The 23,820-nt window shown below is 34.9% G+C and overlaps 1 protein-coding gene across 1 annotated transcript in view; it reads right to left on the reverse strand.

The window, feature by feature from the left end:
• The window catches only part of mthl1 (adhesion G-protein coupled receptor methuselah-like 1), a 368,256-nt gene that overhangs the window by 298,473 nt on the left and 45,963 nt on the right, over positions 1-23,820 (reverse strand). The window contains exon 2 of the mRNA XM_072542748.1: positions 7,404-7,697. Within this exon, the coding sequence (XP_072398849.1) occupies positions 7,404-7,697 (294 nt within the window). The remainder of the gene's footprint in view (positions 1-7,403; positions 7,698-23,820) is intronic.

The raw sequence follows: 23,820 nt of genomic DNA on the forward strand, positions 1-23,820 counted from the left end.
CCTGCCAGTCTATTTGCTTTTTGTACTTGATCTCTCACTTCTTTGTCCAGGTCCCCATAGCTAGACAGTGTAGTTCCCAGGTAATAATAGTAGAACGTCCCGGTGTGAATCCCCAATGACTTCTGTATATGTTTTGGTTCTTTCTAGCATGATGTGGATGTTTGCAAGGACTTTGTAGGTGAAATTTATGAACGTTATTCATCGGTAGGTAAAACATTGCTTTTTTTGCCTTTTTATAGTTAATTCAATAACCCCTTTTTCTCCAATTTTTCCTGTTTAGCCAGTCCCCTTCCTGTAGGTTTCTTCTATTCATTGCTTCGTCCACTTCATCTCTGAAAGATCTTCGGGGTCTGCCTCTCTTTCATCTTCCTATCGGGCTCCACTCTGTTATTCTATTTATCCACCGATTTTGGTCTGCTCTTTTGACATGTCCGTACCAGGTTAACCTCTTCTGTTCGATGTAGTCTATTATGTCGGAGTTCATTCTCCTCTTAATCTCCATGTTATTTATTCTATCTCTTCTTGTTACTCTGCAGCTTCTCCTTAGGAATTCCATCTCTGTTGCTCTTATTTTGTTTTTGGTTTTCTTATTTATTGTCCAATTTTCACACCATAAGTGAGGATACTTCTTGTCATGGTATTATATATTTTTTTCTTTGTTTTCATGCTGATGTTCTTATCCCATAGTACCGGGTTCAATTTTCGTATGCAGTCTCTTGTTTGTCCTAGTCTATTTTTTAGTTTTTTAATTGCCTGGGTTAATTCTTCATATGTCGGGTATTGGTCTTGTATTTCAGCTGTAAGCTCTATGTTTGACGCATTTCCGCTAGATTTGTCTCTTCTTTATTTCTTTGGTTCTTATGCAGCAGACAACTTATTTCCTATTTCTTTAAAATATTTTGCTTGGAGAGCCAATATCTATCATCAGCTCATAGATAATACGTCTTGTTCCAGGAAAGCTTGTTAAGTTGTTTGTATAGTTGTTTTAACGAAGGGAAGTTGTTTTATATTATTGAGAAAACATTATTAAAATTGGTACTTCTGACTAATTTCTGTAGATTTCAAGAAGGTATTGGAAATTGAGGTATTTGGATTAATTCTGAATGTTATAAATGATTGCAAAATCGACCATAGAGATTCCTAGTTTATTTAAAACAGAAAGAATTTGCATTCTGCTACATTTACTTCAAAATTTCCAATGCATTTAAAAACTTTCTCAGACTACAATGCGCCCGCCCTCTGTAAGCATTCCTGACTGTGGGTATAATTCCGGAGAGTGTTTTTATTGTTCCTTCACTTGTGATTCTTTCCAATCTTTGGATCGTTTGCATTAAGACTCTAGGTCACTTACGAAATACGTCCATGTAAAGATTTACTTTACTTATAATCACACGTTTTTCAGATAGTCCTCGTACAAATCAATAAACATTGACGAGCTCTCTTAAACTTAACTATTTGAACATCATTTACTTAGTCACCTATCTTCATAAATTATTCATAAGGTAAGTCACTGAACATTTAAAATCTATAATTAGAAGAACTCTCTAAATACTCACTACAAATATTTTTGTAAGTACATTTTCTAATTGTGAATCTTTAGGAAAATTAAATTGTATTATTTTTTAGAACAAGACGATAACGATTATGAAAAACCTTTAACAAAAACATTCTCATTTGCTTCTTCAATAAAAATTACAAGATATTTTAAAAAATCAATAAAAATTATCGGTCACACTGGTAGAACTTCTAACAAACGTATAACACAACATAAAAGGGCTTTTTTAAAAATAAAGGCCCTAAGCTATCTTTATTAGGATTTACAGAAATTAAAAAATACAGACATAATTTTGAATGACCAAACTGTGACAGCCTCTGAAAAGGTTTTATAACTGATCGTAAAGTGATCATAAATCACAATAAATTATTTAATACTCTTGCCTTACTTTTTTTTATACCTATTCGTGACAACCAATATCAATTGTTCAGATAGCTCAGCGTTACCATCTTCTCCTCCGAAGTCATAGGTTGTTGGCTCGAATCCAACATAAGTTTTTATTTAGTAATTGTTATTAATTTGAAAAATAATTTGGATTAAAAATAGCTAATTATAGACAATGACGAATAGTGGATAATAGTTTTGGTAACAAAAATACTTTGTAAATAGTAGTTAGTTGACAAGCGGTTAATACCAAAACTAAAGAAATGGCCGGAGGGTGTCGGCATGACGCCAGAGGTCACAAGTCAAAGTGCCCCAAAGTGCGGACCTTTCTACTACTAAGTAATTATAACTGTTCGTAAAGTGAAAGTGCGTGAATTGGCAGACGCTATCTGTTTAAGTAAATGCCGAAGTTTAGCGATATTAACTGTTTTAGTTTGTTTCTTTTTTAATTTGTACCTAGAGTGTACCTTTATTGAACTAAATCTAAAATAAAAGACGTATAGATTCTTTATAAAGAAAACAAACTATGACTATGACTCAAAAACAATCGCGTTTCTATTATTATTTTAATGATTGATAATCGCCGATGCGTAGGTACTTTTCAATAATTGCTCATTATATCATTTAGTCTTTTAAAAACAATTCCAAGGATAGAATCAGTTGGTTATTAAAACAGTTGTAGGTATGTCAGAACAGTTTGTTATGTAATCAATAATGGGAATGCTTGTGATTCAAAGAAACCGTTTTTATCTAGCATTTCCTAGATAATTATTTACAATAATTGAATCATTGATGTATAAGAGATCCGTTTAATTGAATAAGTGATTAAAATAAACTAATAGTTTTCGATTCGTATATCGAAATGTACATTGCAGAAGTATTATAAAATGATATAAAAGATGATGGTACAATAGTACAATTCACAAGGTTGTAAACGACTGAAACATGTAATTCACACACAACCTCAATAGTGGATCAGATATTATAAAGAATTATTATTGACAGACACGAAATAAAATTCCACAAAAGTTATGGATCTAAATTAGTTGTATGTATATTGTTTTTTTTTAGCAAAGTTGCCGCATCCACTAACAGGTTAGTAGAGGCGTTACTCAGTAAACCAAACAGCAGAGATAAAAAGACGAGTTAGACTGGCATGAGCGGCATTTGGCAAACTAAGCTACATTCTTAAAAACAAAAGATATTCACAGCATCTTAAGACCAAAGTATACAATCAATGCGTACTCCCTGTTTTCACTTATGGTTCCCAAACGTGGACATTTACAAAAACAAACATGGACAAAATCATAAAAACCCAAAGAGCAATAGAAAGAAAAATGTTGCAGATAAGACTAATGGATAAAAAGAGAAACGAGTGGATAAGAGAGAAAACAAAAGTGAGGGATGTTAGACAAGAAGTTGCAAAATTGAAATGGAGATTTGCCGGACACAATATAAGACAAAAAGAAGACCGACGGATGGAACAAAATTCTTATAAGTTGGAGACCGTGGGAATATAAACGAAGCAGAGAAAGGCCCCTAATGAGATAAGCAGATGATATCAAGAAGCACGTGGGCTCTAGGTGGATGACTGTAGCGACAGACAGAGAAGAATGGAAAATGATTAGGGAGGTATATGTCCAAAGATGGACCGAAGAAGGCTAATTAGATAGATAGATTAGACTCAGTAAACAAAGTTTAACAATAAGTTTAGATTTGGTAAAAAATATTGACTGATCTTAGGTAATTTAATAAGTTTTTTACTGTACAATGATAGTTGGATCGTGGATATTGCCGATATTGCCAAATTTGACAGTTTGCAGTAGATGTTGTTTTGCTAAGATTGATAGTTGCTTTAGGAAGACAACATGGATATTGCCGGGTTCTGGGCTAGAGTCTTTCATATCCTGTAAGAAGCTACTTAGTTATATAATAGTAAGAGGTTTAGATATAGTTTTCGAGTGATTCTTTTAGAGACAAGATCGTGTGTTCTTTGTCTAGTTTGTAGAATTAAAAATCTCTCTAAAGTTAAAGTTGTAGTTTTCGCTAGCGGAATGATCGGAATGTAGCGGACTTCATCCACGTAATATATTTATTATTTATTTATGTAGGTGTTGACAAGATTTATTTAATAATTAACTGTTGATATCTTTCCTTGGACTTGGTCTTAGAACCTAAATATCTTTCCTTATCTCTTTTTGTTTCTAGAGTTTTTAATTTTCCCCTTTAACCCCAAAAAGTTAAGTGGCGCCCTCTTTCTATCTTATCTTATCTTTGAAATTTTACCCATCTATCTTTTTATTTATTTCTGTATCTTTTCTAATAGATCTTATCCTGTCCTATCTTTTCTTATTTCGTCCGTTGGACCCATTCCCGGTTCCAAAAGCTAGTTTCGAACCCACGACATCTGGCTGCCGTCCGCAGTGTCTCCATTGGTGACCTTTCTAGCACCATCCAAAAAAGGTTTCCGAGGTTACACCATTATGGTATCATGGCCACCTTGTTTAGATAGTTCAGCTGGGAGATTATATATTTCGGGTGATTTGTTTCTGGCTAGCTTTTTAACTGCATCTTTAACTTCAAGAATCGTTGGTGGTATTTTGACGCATTTTGACCATAACGCTTTTTGATTTTTTCAATGATTAATTGGGCTCTAGCTTTTAAGGGTTTGAATTCGATGTTACTTTCTTGACCGTTAAACCTATTCAGAGCTTTTTTACGTTGTTCTATTGCTTCTTCGCATTCTTTATTCCACCATGGTAATGGATGATGATTGTGAATTTTTTTTTTTTTGCTTTTTCAATGTAAAGTTCGACACTTTTTCACAGCTTTCTATAAAATTATCAATATAAAATATGTTGAAAATCTCCGCCAATCTTCTCGGTTTTCCCTTTTGAAACAAATGTGTCTTGGGGTTAAGGTAGGTTATTAGTATTACAAATTTTTATGGGGTGATGTTCGCTGCCATAGGTGAACGACAGCACTTCCCAGGATAAACAAGGAATTAAAACTGGATCGTGGAGACTTTGGTCAATTGATGAGGATAGTAAATATATTTCTACTATTGTCATTTCTTTTTACTATCCAGTTAAATAAATAAATATCGACAATTTAATAAAGGTTTCCTGGCATATAAATTTTAACCCTTTACCGCATCCTGTGCCATAAATGGCACAAACCAAAAAATATTTTTTTTAATATTTTAACTCAATTTTTGTCGTAGCTACATGGTAGCCCATATCTGACACGTACTAATAGTGTACGCTAGATACGCGCGTGAAACAGTGCTCGAAGTTAGAGGTTATTTTTCATATTAAAAACGTTTTTTACGGCGAGAAAAAATTGAAATTTATTGTACTGTGATATTAGATATCTGCTTAGGTAAGTACTAAAAATTAAGAATGTTGAAAGTCTCTCGAAAACCCCAAAAAGGGTTTGTGCTATATATGGCACACTATGAAGTTATGGACTCATTGATTGTTTTTGTAGATATGGATCCGAAACTCTTTTATGGTACAATGAATGAAAGAATCAGATCTCCCAGACGGCACAAATAAGATGATATTGTGTCAAGATAGTGACAATGAGGAGCGTGAAAATTTACCAAAGCAATGTCAAGGAAACTGTCATTTCTGCCACATCCTCAGATTCCTTAGATGATGATACCCCTTTGTTTGAAAGACTACGATATAAAAGGAAGAAATCTCATAATTCTGAAAAAGGAAATCTGAGATCAGAAAATGATACAAAATTTACTGGTTCTGAAAATTTACCTTCCTCGATTTTACAATTAGAAACTCCGGTCCAATTTTTTAAGTTTCTCTTTCCTGATAGTCTTATAGAGCATATCACAGACCAATCAAATTTATACTCAGTGCAACAACGTCCAGATAAACCAGTTAATATAAAAAACATGACAGATTATTCAAAATTAGACCTGTTCTGACCCAAATCAAAGAACGACTACTCATGGTTCCGAAAGAAGAATTTCTAGCTGTAGACGAACAGATTATACCAACAAAAGCGCGAAGCCAGCTAAAGCAGTATAACTCAAAAAAAACCACGTAAGTGGGGCTTCAAAAACTTTGTGCTGAGTGGTATTTCGGGATTCAGCTATGACTTTAATTTGTTTGCTGGTTCCCAGAGTAATACTGTAGCTCTAGGAGCACCAAATCTTAGTATGAGCAGCAATTTGTTGTCAAATTAGCAGATTCGATACCAAAACATCAACATTACAAGTTGTTTTTTGACAATTGGTTCACCAGCATACCTCTTATGATATATCTGATCAAAGAGAGCATTTTACCTTTGGGAACAGTAAGACTCGTGTTCCTGGAGTTGTGATGCCAGCTGAGAAAGAAATGAAGAAGCGCGGCAGGTCATATGGTAGAGAAAATAGCCAATATAGTGGATGTCATTGTAGTGTCCTGGTTTGATAATAAAATCGTTACTACAATGTCAAAATATGCTGAAAGTGAACCAAAGGGAGAAAAAAGGAAATTTTTCAAACAACAAAGTATACATAAAATGATACCTTGTTCTAACAGTATCCTAATCTACAACAACTGCATGGGAGGTGTAGATCTCCTTGATTCCATGTTAGGATTTTATCGTATAAAAATCAGGTCGAAGAAATATTATTTACGAATATTTTTTCATTTTATTGACATGACAGCCGTGAACTGTTGGTTATTAGCCAAAAGAGCGAAGAAATTTGATTTACCCCTTTTGGATACCAAACTACCAATAGCCGATGCTCTATGCACAGCCGGAAAACCAATTAAACAGAACAGAGTAGGAAGACCGTCAAGTAGTAGCATTCAGCAGATGTACGAGAACAAACGAAAAAAGGGACCCACTAAAGAAATACCCGAAGAAGACATCCGTAAAGATGGGCTTGATAATTTTTCTTATTGGGATGAGAGCACTAGATCAAGATGCAAATTTCCAGGCTGTACAGGGAAAACATATATAGTGTGCACCAGTGGCGCACCGAGGGGGGGTTTTGGGGGTTAAAACCCCCCCCCAGGACCCTATTCCGACACTGTTACTTACACATTTTAAGGACTCAAAATGGAGGTAACACCATAAAAAAAATTTTGGTGAGCAACCAAAACCCCCCCCCCCAGAGGCAAATTCTAGGTGCGCTACTGGTGTGCACAAAATGCACAATACCTACCGTTGTGTATTAATAAAGGAAGAAACTGTTATTTGCAGTTTCATACTGTATAGTGTATACTGCAGCTTCAAAATGGTTTGACTTTAATATTACATTGTTGCATGATGTTCCATATTTGGCACCAAAAATTTTTTTTTTGGTAATAAAGTTTACCTCGTAGCTAGATTTTTTTCAATATTTTTACATAAAAAAAGAATTAAAATTCTTATCTGAGAATTTATTTTTGACAAAAAACAAAAATTCATGCGGTAAATGGTTAAATATAGATTACATTCTGAAACTTACCTATGGAAAAACAGGGCTTGAACTCAATAGGCCCAGCTAGGTGTGTAATACAAAGCAGAACATCCCCTACGAGCAAACAGGCCACGTGGTTCGTTTGACATCGCCAGTGTAGCACGTGGTGGCTGGCAGGAAGTAGAGACCCCGCAGCTAACGTAGCTGCTAAAAAGATCGCGCTGATTGCAAGACCGATCGGGTACAGAGTGAAGCGGATGTCGGTTTCGTTTTGTGAAGGGGTGAGTTTTTTACGGACCTGCGGCACGTATTCCTGGCAGGTGATTATACTGGCTGAACGACCTGTAACAAAGTTAAAATATCAGTGTAAAACATACTACAATTTGAACAGCAATCAAATAATGCATGAATAAATCACTGGCAGATGTAAAAGAGGGCAAAATCATATAATTTTACATACTTGTTTGTTTGGTAACACATTTCGACATAATCATTTAAAGGAACATTTTTAGCAGTAGTTTTAATGTGTTTAATTAAGCTTTTTCATTTTAAAGATGTTTAAAAATAAGAGAAAGGAATAGTGGTTTTGTCAACTGTATGTAGTGTATTTTAAATTAGTTTTAACCACCCTAATTAACAATCTTATTAAAAGAAAATTTCATTTATTGTTTAATTGTAATAAAATATTTCGTGGAACTCCTCGCTACCGCCTTTGAAACCAGCTCTAGGTACATTTTAGCACTTTCTAACTATAATACAAAAGATATCAAAATGATATAAAATACAACCACGCGAAACACTAAAACGTATTTTATTTCCAACTAATAAAACCGAAATTATAAATAAAGGAACAATAAAGGAAATCGAATACACTAGTAATAATTCGAATTACTTACAGTCATGCCAAATCTCATTGCAATAAATTTTATGGCACATGTAATGAACAATAACCGTCAAACACTTTCGATATTAGAAATGATTTAATTTGTATTTAATGGCAAAAGGGAGTTGTCTTAAAAGGCGTTTCAAAATGGCCTGAAATAGGAATAGATGCTTAATTAAGGAGAGGGGGAAAGTAGACCGGAGAAAATGTTTTTGATTTTGTGACTGTAATTATGGCGGTTATTAACAACAAAGATCTTAGAATTATCAGAAACATTTACTACAATCAAACGGCCAAAATCAAAATAGAAGACCAGTTAACTGATAAAATTGCAATAGAACGTGGAGTACGACAGGGCTGTATTTTGTCTCCATTGTTGTTCAATATTTATTCTGAATGGGTATTTAAGGAAGCTTTAGACGGTTGTGCGAAAGGAATACTAATAAACGGTGAATGGTTGAATAACATTAGATATGCAGATGACACTATAGTTTTTGCCGATAATCTGAATGACTTACAGATATTAACAAATCGCATAACAGAAGTCAGCAACAGATACGGACTAGCTCTTAACATAAAGAAAACCAAATTTATGACAATTAGTAAAAAACCAATACTAAACGCTTACAATCAACCAACAGAATATCGAAAGAGTCGAGCAATATACATATCTAGGCACCAATTTAAATAGCCAATGGGACCACTCAACAGAAATTAAACAGCGAATAATAAAAGCAAAAGCAGCATTCGTTAGAATGAGAACTATTTTCAACAGTCGAGACATATCATTAAAAACAAAATGCCGTCTATTGAACTGCTACATATTCACAGTTCTGCTCTACGGAATGGAAGCATGGACACTGACTGTTGCATCTATGAATCGGCTCGAAGCTTTCGAAATGTGGTGTTATAGGCGCATCTTATGTATATCCTGGGTTGACAGAGTTACTAATGTGGAAGTCCTGCGTAGAATGGGGAAAGAATGTGAAATTCTCATGACCGTCAAAACTAAAAAGTTGGAATATCTAGGACATGTAATGAGAAATCAAGAACGTTACGGCCTTCTCCAGCTGATTCTCCAAGGGAAAGTAAATGGTAAGAGAGGACCGGGAAGAAGACGCATTTCCTGGCTTCAAAATTTACGAAAGTGGTATAACACGACTACCACTGAACTGTTCCGCGCTGCAATAAACAAAGTAAAGATAGCCGTGATGATCGCCAACATCCGGAACGGATAGCCACTTTAAGAAGAAGAAGAAATTATGGCGGTAAGAGAAATGAGTAAAAACAAATTAAGACATGTAACGATGAGTCCAAGCCATCACCAGTTAAACCAGCGTGCGCGCGAACCAACCCATGAAGTAGGAGTGTATCGACAGTAGAAAGGGCAAAGCTCCGCTATATAAACGGCAACATTTCCTCATAGAGAGAGAATCGACAGGTGTTGACTGAAGGTTCTCTTCTTCCCTACCCCGGCTTGTGGACGTGTTGAGTTCACAAGTTGTTTCCTTTCCTTTTTCCGCCGCTATCCGAAGTGCGTGTTGAGCTCTTCACTACCCGTACTCTGAAACAGTCGTGTTGAGACTGTCGAGGAGTGTCCTATTAACCCGAATCACTTAAGGGACGTGTTGAGTTCCTTTCCTTTCTTTGTACCTATCGTCCGCTGTTATTAAATCGATACAACGTTACCGTAAAATTTCAAATACACATTCGCTTGCCGATAAGACTGGTTCCATATGACAAGGTCAAACTTAATTTGAATAAATAGGCCAGGTACTGAGAAGACTAAACCAAATTGTAAATATGTACATAAGAATTTTGTCAATTTAATTTAAGGAAGACAATAAAGTTTTATTTTTATTTTGAACTCTGTCTCTGACTGTCTAAAAGCTACCCGGATAGTGACTCCCACGAGAGGACGTCACAGACAAAAATTATAGTTTTGGCTATATAAATTTCGTATGCCGTTCTGGCACACCTTCAATAATGTGACCTCTTTTTCTAAACTGACTACTATCTATTTACTTAGCGATTTTTTCTAGATTTCTAGATTTTCTAGATTAGATAGATCAGAACAGATCTAAACATTTTTCAGCATGCGTTTGATATACTCAGTCAGAGAGGTATTGACAATTTCGCTTACGTTTTACTTGGCTGTAAACTTTCCAGTTAACAGTGTTGAAAAGTATGAAGTATGAAAAGCAGTGGAGTGCATATTTTGGGCTAAAACGACAATCTCTATGCCTCATCCTCATTCTGGCTTTACAAACCTGCGTGGGCCCTAGCCTTTTCAAGAATTTCTCTCCAGTCGTCCTTGTCCATCGCCTTTCTCCGCCAAGCACGTATTTCTATATTTCTCATGTCTTCATCGATGTTACCACGGAACCTTGTTCTGGGTCTTCCTCTTAATCTCTGACCAATGGGTCTATCAAGAAGCTGGGTAATTATGTTTCATTTGCATTACATGCCCTATTAACTTCAGACGTCCTATCATAATATGTTTTACGATATCAGGTTCCTGGTATATTCTATAAAGTTGGAAGTTGTATCCTCTTCTTCACACTCCATTATTATTCACTGCTCCATAGACTCGCCTTAGAACTTTTCTTTCGAAACATCCTAACATGTTTTCATTACTTTTTGTTCCAGGTCCAGGTCTCTAAACCGTATGTTAGGACTGTATTTTTGTATTTCTCGATATAATTGTGGATTTAAGGAGAGATTGAGCCCAAAATAGTATATGTTGGCCGTGTAAATTCTGCGGTTTATCTCTGCGGTAGTATTATTTTCAGTGTTGAGGAGCGCTCCCAGGTATACAAATTATATTATTATATATTGAATTATATATTATATTATATATTAGATTTATTATATATTGAACCAGTGGTTGTGATTTGTTACATATGTATTTTTTTTTTCAGAGCCAAATTGAACAGTATACAGGAGGGAGGGTCTTCCTGGCGCAGGCTGTTGTTTCCTTTAAAAGGTTCAGACAGTTCTCCCTGAATTCGTACTCTACATTCAATTTTTTTAAGAGTTAGTTTTATTTAATTTACCAACTGATTTAGTATTATTAGCTCTCATTGCTTTGAACATTTTTCTTCTATTCACAGAGTCGTAGGCTGCTTTGTAGTCTATAAATATGTGATGAGTATCAATGCCATATTCCAGTGTTTTTCCAAAATTTGTTTCAGGGTTGCAATCTGATGAATTGTCGATTTACCACCTCTGAAACCAGGCTGGTATTTTCCTACGATCCGTTCTGCATATGGTGCCATACGATGACTTAGTACTGTGGAAAATATTTTATATGCTGCATTTAGAAGCGTAATTCCTCTGTGGTTAGAGCATTCAAAGATATCTCCTTTTTTGTATATGGTGCAAAGTATTCCAATATTCCAATCATTGGGGAGGGATTTCTGTGTCCATATTTCTTTTATAAGCTGCTGTAATGCCATTATTGTACCATAGCCACCTTTATATAGTTCAGCTGGGAGATTATCTATTCCGGGTGATTTGTTTATGGATAGTTTTTTAACTGCATCTTTACCTTCAAGAATCGTAGGTGGTTTCTCTTCCCTCTCGTCTGTTCCCCTTACCTCATCTCTTTCGTCTTCCAGGTTTTCTTCTTCTTCCTCTATATTAAGTGCCTGGTTAAAGTATTCCACCCATCTATTCAATATATTGTTACGACGACTCATAAAACTGTAAACATATTATTTCTAATTCTATTCTATTCTAGTAAGTTCGCCGCTCAGCTGAAAAACCTGTTTGCCAACCTGACTTTTCGAGAGGGTCGCCGTCCGAATTTGAAGGGATTCTCGATTAACGGTATTTTATATTTAAAGAGGGAATTTTGTTGAAAACAGTTAGTTCTAGTTCTAGTTTTGAATATCGAGTTTAAATTGTAAGCCGGAAATAAATACAAATAAATATTGTGAAATAAATTAGTGAATATCGTAATAAAGACTTTAATAAACTTGTAAGTGTTATAAATGTAGAACCTTTGATAATAAATAAAGACAATAAATTAGATTATTAAAAATACTACAATATCTTTCCTTGTTGTTAATAGGTCGCTATTCTGACTTCTGCATTATCTTGTGGTTGCCTTGAATTCTTTTCTGTTGATGTTAACTTTCTTATAGAATGCTCTGAATTCTTTCTCTCTGTTGAGGTTTTCTATATATTTTAAGTTCCTCATTTAAGTGAGTTCGTTTTCTTCTTTTGTGTATCTTCTTTTCTTCTCTTCTCTTTGTCTAGTAATTCTCTACAGTTGTTCTAGTTCGTCTGGTAAGCATCTTTCTGTAGGCTTCATTTTTATCTTTTGTTGCATTCTTGCATTCATCGTCAAACCAATCATTTCTATGGGCACAAATTTCTGTTCCTATTTCCTCTTTCGCTGCTGCTTTAATGTCTTCCTTTATACTGGTGCAGTAGGAGTCTATATCTGTCTGGTATTCTTCATTTACATTTTGATTCCTTAGCCTGTTGATTTCACTAGACAATGATCTGAGTCTATGTTTGCGCCTCTATAACTTCTGCAGTTTATTACGTCTGTTCCGTGCCTTGAATCTATTAAGATGTGATCAATCTGACTCGTTGTTCTTCGATAAGGAGAGGTCCAGGCTAACTTGTGTATGTTCTTGTGTTCAAAATAGGTGCTAGAGGTCATATTGAGTGCTGCTGCTAAGTTTATTAGTTTGCAAATGTTTGCAACATAATAACTTTTATTTGATTTAAAATTAGATATCTAAGCTACTGTTCAGTAGAATATCAGAATGGTCACTCTAACATTGTTGCCAATTTGCTGTCTTATGAGTTGTTCCGTAAATTTTCCAACGAATTACGTGCCTACTATAGTAGATTATTGGCTTAGGCTTATTTTTTGATTCCAAATTTAGAACTGGTTTCTAAAATTGTGTTGTTTCTAAATCACTCACGATGAAACTGCATCACATATGGCTTTACTTATGTCTGGGGAGATGAGGAAGAGAAACCCAGGACGACACAAAATATCCTGGCTAAGAAATTTGAGAGAGTGGTTCGGTTGCAGCTCATTAGAATTATTCAGAAGCGCGGCCAATAAAATTAAAATAGCGATGATGATTTCCAACCTCCGATACTAGAAGGAACCTGAAGAAGAAGAAGGGGAGATGAGGATACGTCGTGGGTGACCACCTCTTCCTCATTCTTTATAATTGCATATCTAAAAAATCGAGTAACAATCGAGTAATATTAACGTGAAAGTGATGATCACACTTGGAAATAGTAACGTGATGTAGACTTTTTAGTACTGCCATTTTTTTCAAAACTAATATTCCATTATTACCGAAAAAAAATATAATTTATGTCAATAAACAAGAAACAGTTGATACTTATTAAGTATTCGACAAAATTCCATAAATCAATTACGTTTTACCTTTAATCGCTTTGCACAATCAAAAGGTAAACTAACAATCAACGGTACATTACCCCCTAATCCAAACATCATTATCCCATCTTTATTATGCTCTGCGCTTTGTTGCAGACTCCATAAATGTAAATATTTAGTTCCTTTTTCACTGGAAGACGCAGACCTTATCTACACGCCAGATAATTACTATTCATTGATATCGCATTGTTTGCAAAATAAACAATGTTAGCTATTATAATAATGATCGTTTCAAATTAAGGGATTAACTATAAGTCTATATTGAGTAAACAAATAAATAAGAGCTTATCTTCGTCTATTTATGGACGTATTACTCAAATAAAGTATTTCTTCCGCTGTTATCTGTTTCTAGGTTTAACCTATTTAAATGGAAATTAAGTAAAACGAGCTGTTTACTATATTTTAATTTTGTACAACTTTATAGAAATTTATTGACTGATTAAAATGCCGTCTTTTAAGAAGTTCTCTCGACTATTCAATGATAAAATCAAAAGAATTAATGAACATTATAGTTTTCGTATATACATACCGAGTATTTGCATTTGGTCATTAGAACAAAATTCACCTCACCGTAAAAATTCTTGTAGGAGCAAATTTTGGTATAACTATAGTGTAAATGCCTACATCTGTTGTTCGTAAACATAACATTCTGGTGTTTTTCTGTAAGTAAAAGGGTGCAAATATATTAGCGTAATAAATGTTTCTGACTGATATTTAAAAGTTACGAACATATGCAGTGGCGTAGGGTAGTTAGGGTCAAAAACAAAACAAAAAACAGATAGAACGTTTCCAATGTTATTACGGGAGAGCTTACATATTGTTTTTCCATTTTAAGTATCGACAGTAGTGCTATAAGTTCACTAATAAATGAAAAAAATCTTCATTTGCGTACTCTTGCCCCTACAAATGGGGCAGTAGTACGCAAGTGCGTATTTTTGCCCCAAAACTAAAATATATACAACCCCAAGTAAAAGAGATGGTAGGCGTTTAAAAGCAATCAATCTTTATTGAAAAAAAAAACAAACGTAAAATACAAAATGATACTCTAAAAGAGAACTGTATTTGGCAATGTCGTCAGAGAATCCTACTGAATTTGAAAATCTGAAAGAGCTGGTTTTTATTGGCTTTGAAAGCTTTAAAACAATATCGTCCTTTCGAAAAAAGACATCTTCCGTTGTCTCACGAAAACGAAATGTTGTTGGCAGTCGCTTAAAAAATACGCCTTTATAACCATCATCATCATTTGGGCAAACTTTGGCTACAAGTAATCTGTATCCAAAAACCTTCACTATGACAAAGTCAGTCTGATTATGCAGGGAAAGATCCAAGGAAAGAGAAGCATAGGGAGGCGTAGAATGTCATGGCTGCGCAACCTGAGAAAGTGGTACGGATGTACATCAAATGAACTTTTCAGGGCAGCCGTCTCAAAAGTCCGAATAGCTATGATGATTGCCGACCTCCGCCGCGGAGATGGCACTTGAAGAAGATGACAAAGTCATCAAGTAAAATATTTGGTACAACATCAATGTCTGGCTCAATCGTTATCGGAAACTGAATGTCATAAGAATCAATACATTCTTGATAGAAGAGTGCTACTGATTCATCAGATGATAATTTGTCGAAAACTTTCCTTTTGGCAGCACGAACTTTAGCACTTTGAGATTTGATCTTTTGATTCTTTAGTAATGCTTTCCTCTCCTTTTATTTTTCTGCTTTCTTCTTGGCTTCTTTTTCTTCTAAAAGTCGCTCCTTATTAGGTGTCGATGTTAGTAGGGTTGACTTCAAACTTTTCCCGGTTCGTTTCCTTTTTATCTTAATTTTTGGAAAGGGAATAAAGTCTGATTTTAAGACCGCTGAATAGACCCCTGATACATGTCTTTGTCGACTTTGAAAAAGCATTTGATACGGTCAATCAAAGTGAAATGCTCCAAGCTCTAACACAATGTAAAATAGATCACCGATACATATCCCTCATCAGATACATCTATCAGCATGCTACAGCCTGTGTAAGACTTAATGAAGATACTGGGACCTTTCGTTGCGGTTTGCTTTTAATGTCCTCTCTCAAAGATGCTTAGAGATGAACCTAGATATTTATTCCTGTTTCATCGACTTCGAGAAGGCATTCGACAGGGTCCGACATGAAAAACTAATAGAAGTACTGAGAAACAAAGATATAGACAGACGAGACTTACGAATCATTATCAATCTGTATTGGAATCAAAAGGCCAATATAAAGATAGAAGAACAAAAGTCCGAAAATATAGATATAAAGAGAGGAGTAAGACAGGGCTGTGTTCTGTCACCATTACTGTTTAACGTTTACAGTGAAGCCATATTCCAGGAAGCGATAGCGGATCTGGGTGATGGAATCTCTGTAAACGGAAGAATAGTAAATAACATAAGATTAGCTGATGACACCGTTATAATGGCAGACACCCTGGAATCGCAACAAGAGTTGGTAAATAGAATTAACGATTATTGCATTAGATACGGACTAAAAATAAATAAGAGAAAAACTAAATTTATGATTGTCTCAAAAACGCAACATGGAAATGAAAGATTAATGATAAAGCAAACCCAAATAGAAAAAGTAGAGACATACAAATATCTGGGAACCTGGATTGATGACAAAAATGACCAAAGCAGAGAAATCAAAGTCCGAATTGAAACTGCAAGGCAAGCATTTGTGAAAATGAAGACAATGCTTACCAACAGAGACCTTCAGTTGCATCTCAGATTGAGGGCTCTAAGATGTTACATATTTTCTATCTTACTATACGGAATGGAAGCTTGGACATTGAAGAAACAACACATAAGAAAAATAGAAGCGTTCGAAATGTGGTGTTACAGAAGAATATTAAAAATTCAGTGAGTTCAAAGGATTACCAATGCTGAGGTACTACGACGTCTAAATAAGGAGTTAAAAATTATGAACAGCATAAAAAGAAGAAAACTAGACTATTTGGGTCACATAACCAGAGGAGAAAAATATGAGCTGCTGAGAATTATTATGCAAGGAAGGATCCAAGGAAGAAGAAGCATAGGAAGAAGACGCATCTCCTGGCTGAAGAACCTTAGAGAATGGTTTAACTGTAGTTCACCACTACAACTTTTTAGAGCAGCAGCCAACAAAGTGACCATAGCCGTTATGATATCCAACCTCCGATAGGAGATGGAACTTTAAGAAGAAGGGACCTTTCGTATTGAAAGAGGCGTTCGGCAAGGAGACAACATGTCTCCTAAATTATTTACAACTTTGCTAGAATACGCTTGTAAACCAATAGATTGGAACGAAAAGGGCATCAATGTAGATGGAAAATTTTTAAATAACCTTAAATTTGCAGATGATATCGTTCTTATTGCAGACAGCTTTGATCAGGCATAGATAATGTTCCAAGAACTCCATACTGCCACAAAAAGAGTTAATCTTAAAATAAATTTTTCAAAAACACAATTTATGACAAATTTAGTCCACAACAAAAACATCTCAGTAGAAGACAAAGATATTGAGCCAGTTGACTCCTATAAATACTTGGGCCATAAGATCAGAATAAGTCGAGACAACCAAACAATCGAGCTAAAAAGAAGAATAAACCTCGCTTGGGCTGCATTTGGAAAGATCAAGGATATTTTTAGGTCTAAGATTCCAATGTGTCTAAAAAGAAAAGTATTTAATCAGTGTATTTTGCCTGTGATGACCTACGGCGTAGAAACCCTAACACTCACAAGAACATCAGTGAATAAACTACAAGTTGCGGAAAGGGCAATAGAGAGAATAATGTTAGGGATATCTCGACGTGATAGAATACCCAATGCTACTATAAGCAAAAGATCAGGAGTAGCAGACGTTATTGAAAGAATAACAACACTAAAGTGGAACTGGGCAGGTCATGTAGTAAGATCAGTTGATGACCGGTGGACAAAAAGAATTTTGGAATGGAGACCCCGAATACAAGCTAACAGAAATAGAGGTCGATCCCCAACGAGATGGACAGATGACATAAAAAGAGTGACTACAAATTGGATTCAGATGGCGCAAAATCAGACTAAGTGGAAAAGCATGCGGGAGGCCTATGTTCAGCAGTGGACGTTAGAGGCTAGTTGATGATGATGATAATGAATAAAGTCTGAAGGTGAAATTACTGACTGTTCTGATTTTGATGACAGCTGGGGCTCTTTCGTGTCAGCAACAGTTTCTTTTTCAATATGTGAAGAACCAGGTACGGAAATTCTGACTTCCGATTTTGATGACGGCTGGGGCTCTATCGCATCAGTAACAAGTTCTTCTTCTTCTTGCTGAAACTGGATAAAAACATGACCTTCATCGTCTGAATCTTCACCTTAATCTTGCTCTGTTACTTCCGCTGGCATAAAATCTACGTCCGAGAAAATATATCTAATGGATAGATTCCTGTAGACCGAAAGCCCTCTCTTTCTATATCTACAGTAGCAGTTTTTGGAAATGCTGTGGAAAAGGGACCAGCCATATGGTAAATAGAGAGAACCTGTCTTGGATGGGAACTGGTCCAGCTGTCAGCGACTTTCTCATAATAAGCTTTAAATGGTTTGAAAAATGCCCGATCGAGTGGCTGGGTCTTATGGCTGCTATGTGATGGCAGACTTAATAAATGGATGAAATTATCTTTTGCAAATGTTACTGCTTGAAGACTTGTGTGTGATACATGATTATCTAGAATCAGAAGAACTTGGTACTCCTTTGTTGGACTTGTATGTTTTCTAAAATGCTCCATGTACTTGATAAATGTGGGAGTGTTCATCCATGTCGCAGGCAGTGGGCCCGTCTTTGATTAGAAAAAGATTTATCCGTTTTAGAGCAAATAAGAACAATGGAGGGGCATGGTGACCAGTTGCACTCATACAGATAACAGTCGTAATTGTTTGTCCTTGCTCGGTAGCTACAGCTTTTGCTACATGTCTCTTTCCAACTGGGGCAACACATTTGGGCAGATGGTTTGGGACTGTCTGAATGCCTATTATGAATGGACGTTATACATACAGTTGGGAGGTAAATTATATTTTTTTATAGTGTTCTCCAAAATTTCAAAATACTAAGCTAGTTGCACTCTATAGAAACCCATGGTTCTAGCAATACTTGTTTTTTGTGGAACTCATAGAGCTTTGAATCAGTTTTAAACTTGGAACAACACATATGACACACTGTTGCCAAACGTTTTATAACTAAAATCGGTTCAAACTGGACATTAGCGGTAAATTTAAATGAGGTGCGTCCTTTTGCTCCGTTCTTTTTAAGAGTTTCAATTTTTAAAAACTCCTTTCATTAGAACCAATAGAGACACATACTATTCCAGAGATATTTGGAACAGATTTTATCGATCCATATCAAGAATAGACTGTGTCATCTTTAGTGTAGTCCAATTTCTGGCCTCTTCATTTATTCCTGCAGCAATTATATGGTGGCGAAGTCTTTTGATTTCGTGACTAACTCATATCGACTGTCTTCCAAAAAACTTTCAAACTTCGGAGTTTTATAGGCTTAAACACCCCGTCTCTAAATACCTCTCTAGACTGTTTATTTCTTGCAAAATGTTCCCCCATAAATGAAGGAATCCCAAGAAATTTGAAATCACAAATATTCGAGAGTAAAATTTCAGCAGAGCCCCGTGTTATATTTTTCTTGGAGTCTCACAATTTTTTTGTAACTTGAAATAATTTATCAAAATGTTTTAAAATAGGTTTCACAGCTTCGTAATTGACACTCCATCTAGTGTCAGATAGCTGTTTTACAGATACACTTATATCTTCCATTAAAATCCTCCATCTATGTGGAGATTACGAGAAGAAATTATATACACTTTGCAAAGTTGCAAAAAACGTTACACAGCTAGGGTTGATTGCAAATTCATGAACTCCACACAAATTGAGAGATTGGTTTGCTCAAGGCACAAACATGATTTTGCTATTTTTTCCTTGATCATTGCTTGGACACCCGTATGGATGCCTGACATAGTGAATTTCATTATGATAGCCTTGACTCCTACACAATTGTAGATCCAATCCATCATTTTCCAGTGCATTTATAATATCATTGCTTATTCAATATTTGAAAAGGCTTTTTATGTGACTGCTACGTGTATTACAATGCCTACTAATTTTTTATGAATGAAAATATAAAGTAAACATTAAAACTATTTTATGTTATGTACCAGAGTGTTTTATGTTTAATTTTTTTCGTTATTTCTTAATTTTTGCCAATGAACATATTACAGTCACATTATATGACGCATGGATACACAAAGAAGATGGCTACCTAAAATTATGTCTGTAGTCTGAGTATTTATTTGCATATCTTTTTCACAAGAATTATACACTCCTAAAAATATATCTCCATTCAAAAATATCGGCGTATTCCATGAATTTTTCGACTGTTTTTAAAGAGACAAACAATGCACATTTGTTTTTAGCACATGCAAAAAGAATTCGCATCTGCATTACCCATGTGACGATTAAGTCTGTTCTAAAATGCATTTAAGTAGTTTTTTATCGATGTTCGATCTCACATTTTTTTAACTAAATTGCAGAGAAAAGTATTTAAAAAGGGGACTCTAAATATTTGTTTATAATGTACAATGGTGTTATTAATTTGAATTTCTCAACCACAAGAACTCAAATTCATTTTTGCCGGAGCGTTTTTTAATTTAAATGATTTTTTTACTACTTAACGTTACAAATCTTTTGCTTATACATGGCGGAAAGTTTGTATTTATATTTAGGGATACCTTGAGTTGATTCTTATTGAAAGTTATGAGCTTTATTATTTCTATGAGGGGAGTTTTTAGCCTTTTTGTTATGAAGAAGACCAGGGTTGCAGATCAGTATCTTTGCAATATAGTTCAATGGTGGTTCTTCATTTGGAACTTGCATACTACTAATCAGACTAGTTTTAAAAGCACCCAGTGCTAATCGCAAAGCTGTAGATTCAATACTGTTTAGTATTTTTAAGTTTTGCATTCTTCTTCTTCTTAAGGTGCCGTGCATTTCTGCGTAGGCGTCCACCTACATCGTCTTGTCAGATGAGATGTTAAATAGTCAGAGTTAAATAATTCTGTTTTTTGCAGCATTGCGAAGCATTTCATAGCTGTGGATTCCTGTCCATTGTCGAATATTGCGCAGCCATGACATTTTTTTACGTCCCAGACATCTCCTACCCTCTATCTTCCCTTCGAGTATCAGTTGCAGAAAAGTATATCTTTCTCCTAGTAATATGTGTCCCAAGTATGCAGTCTTCTTACTTTTGACATAACTAAAAAGTTCCCTATCCTGTAAGCCCGCTCTTCTGAGTACTTCCTCATTTCTAACCCTGTCCGTCCATGATATTCTAAGCAATCGACGCAGGCCCACATTTCAAACACTTCAAGTTTGTTAATGGAACTGGCCTTTAACGTCCATGCTTCCATTCCGTACAAGAGAACAGGCCACACGTAACACTTAAGCCTCTTGTATCGGAGGTTGAAGTCCAATTTGCGATCAGTCAGAAACTTACGAAGCCTCAAAAAAGCATTTCTGGCTTGTTCAACTCTGCTCTTTATTTCATTCTCGGGGTCCCAACCCTCGTTCAGCAAACAACCCAATTATTTAAATTGCCTGACCTGTTCGATTTTTTCTCCAGAGACATATATCTTTGCGTTGGGGTAATCACTTCTATACTTATTATCATTGTTTTTGTCTTCTTGATATTTATTTTCAAACCCCGAGCTTCACTTGCAAGAGTTAGATCATTTAAAAGGCATTAAAGATCTTCGATGTTATCTGCCACTATAGCTGTATCATCGGCATACATGATGTTATTAATAAATATGCCGTTAACTTTAATACCCTTATTAGAGTCTGCCACTGCTTCTGCGAAGGCTTTTTCTACGTATAAATTGAACAGCATTGGAGACAGTATACAACCTTGCCTTACTCCTTTTTTAATGGAGAAATCTTCTGTTTCGTTAAAATTTTGAAGACGTACTGTTGCTGTTTGGTTCCAATACAGATTGGCGATAATTCTTACATCCTTGTCGTCCAATCACAACTCTTGTAGGTATTTTATCATCAATTCGTGTTTTACATTATCGAATGCTTTTTCATAATCGATGAAACAGACAAAAACATCCTTTCTTTGATCTAAACAATTCTTTATTAATGTTTCCATACTAAAGATCGCTTCTCTCGTGCCAAGTTCATTTTTGAAACCAAACTGACTCCATCCACTGACCTCTTCACATTTCTTAAACAATCTAGTGTGCAGTATTCTCAGGTTTTGCATGCAGGATCGTAATATACAACCATAATCGATTTTAGTTCTAATGAGTGATTTGTAAAGACTAATTAATGTTTTATAATCAGCACCCCAAATTTTATTGGATAATATTTTGAGAATATTATCTCTTTTGGCAGGAATGCTGTAGTTTATTTATATGCGAATTCCAATTTAAAGTTCTCTCAAAATATAGACCTAGAAAGTTTATTTCTTTTGAATGCTCTAAAAGTAAATTATTTATTGTTACAAAAATTTTTGTACGCCTCTGGAAGACCAAGAATAACGCTTAGTCTTCATCACCATTTCTAGGAATTTAGTGCCTACAATTTTGAAACCATACTACCTATATCAATAATTTTTTAACGGGGTATAAAAAGAACTGCGCAATTAACCACCCTTTATCGTAGAATATACATTATTACAGCAATTCATCGTGTTTCGATGTGAACTACTTAAAACTTTCCCAATTTACTAGTTCCATTCATTTCTTAATCAACCAGTAAGAGAAACCAGTTATATTTACATTTTTTGAACATATATCTTTTGGAAATGCTTAACATATCTTAATTCCCCTTAAAACGGTATCAGCAGAATGGTAATATTGATTATTGTCATTATTACTAATGTTTTAATAATTAACAATTAACTACGTTTGTGATAAAAGCTGTAATATAAATAATACCTAAAAGTGAATAAATGGTTTAAAGATTTTCACTAATCACAGTATTCAAAAGTTGAGGAAAAGACAAATATCAGGTTTCGAAAAGACCTCTTAATATTAAATAAGCCTGGTCTATTATTTTCTATCACATTCGCGGCTTCTTTCATTTTCTGTCGCAATTCGAAAAAGAATTAATGCCTTCATTTGCGTTCAAATTGAAAAATCCAAAGGATTAAAATCAGGACTTCTTAATGGCCAAGCAAACTCCGTTCCTTGACCAATCCATTGAGGCGATATTGACAAACTTCTAAAGGATAATAATATGGTGCCATGTCATGCAAAAACCACATATTTTACTCGTATCTTAAGGTAAAAGGTATATCCTTTAGCAATTCTTATAAATGTTTACAGAGGTCCATTTAAAAATTGGTTGACAGTTCAAAATGATCTATTAAGTATGCACATATTACACCACACCAAATGATTCGTGCTGAAAATGATTTTCTTTCCTAGTATGAGGATTTTCAAAATCTCACAAATGATTATTTTTCCAATTAAATATTTTTCGTCTATTAAATGTTGCCTCATCAGTAAAAATAATTGTATCCAGAAAATCTGGGTTAATATTTTCTTTATCTTGTAAACATTGAGCAAATTGTAGATGCGCAGGTAAATTTTAAGATAGTAAATACTAGACAGGAGTGGAATAATAGTTTTTGTAACTCCGTGTTGATAATTAGGACTTAAAGACCTATCTCCCTAGGCGGTTGTAAAGATTTCGAAACAGTTTGTAGTTGGGTTGCCTTCGATTTGAGTATAATTGTGAATATGTTTGTCAACACTTAAGCCAACAGTTTTCGCATCGATTGATTGACCGTGGAAGTAAGTTTGCTACAGACTACCAAGAAGTCCTAGTTTCAATCCTTTGAATTTTTCAATTTGGTCGCAAAGGGAGCATCAGTTTACAAAAAAGAATTAATTCTCTTTTAGAATAGCTACAAAAAAATAGAAAAAGTCTCGAATGATATAGAAAATAATAGACATGCATTATTTGAATTGCGAAAACAGATCATACGGTGTACTGAAGTAAGTGGTGGACATTTTGAACATTTACTTTTGAACATTTACAGTTAGTTTTTTGTTTTTTACTTTAATAACTTTAATTTGTTATTGTTACACATTTAAAGAATAAAATTTTAG

This window comes from Diabrotica undecimpunctata, chromosome 9 (assembly GCF_040954645.1).
Source record: "Diabrotica undecimpunctata isolate CICGRU chromosome 9, icDiaUnde3, whole genome shotgun sequence".
In the NCBI taxonomy this organism is placed as follows: domain Eukaryota; kingdom Metazoa; phylum Arthropoda; class Insecta; order Coleoptera; family Chrysomelidae; genus Diabrotica; species Diabrotica undecimpunctata.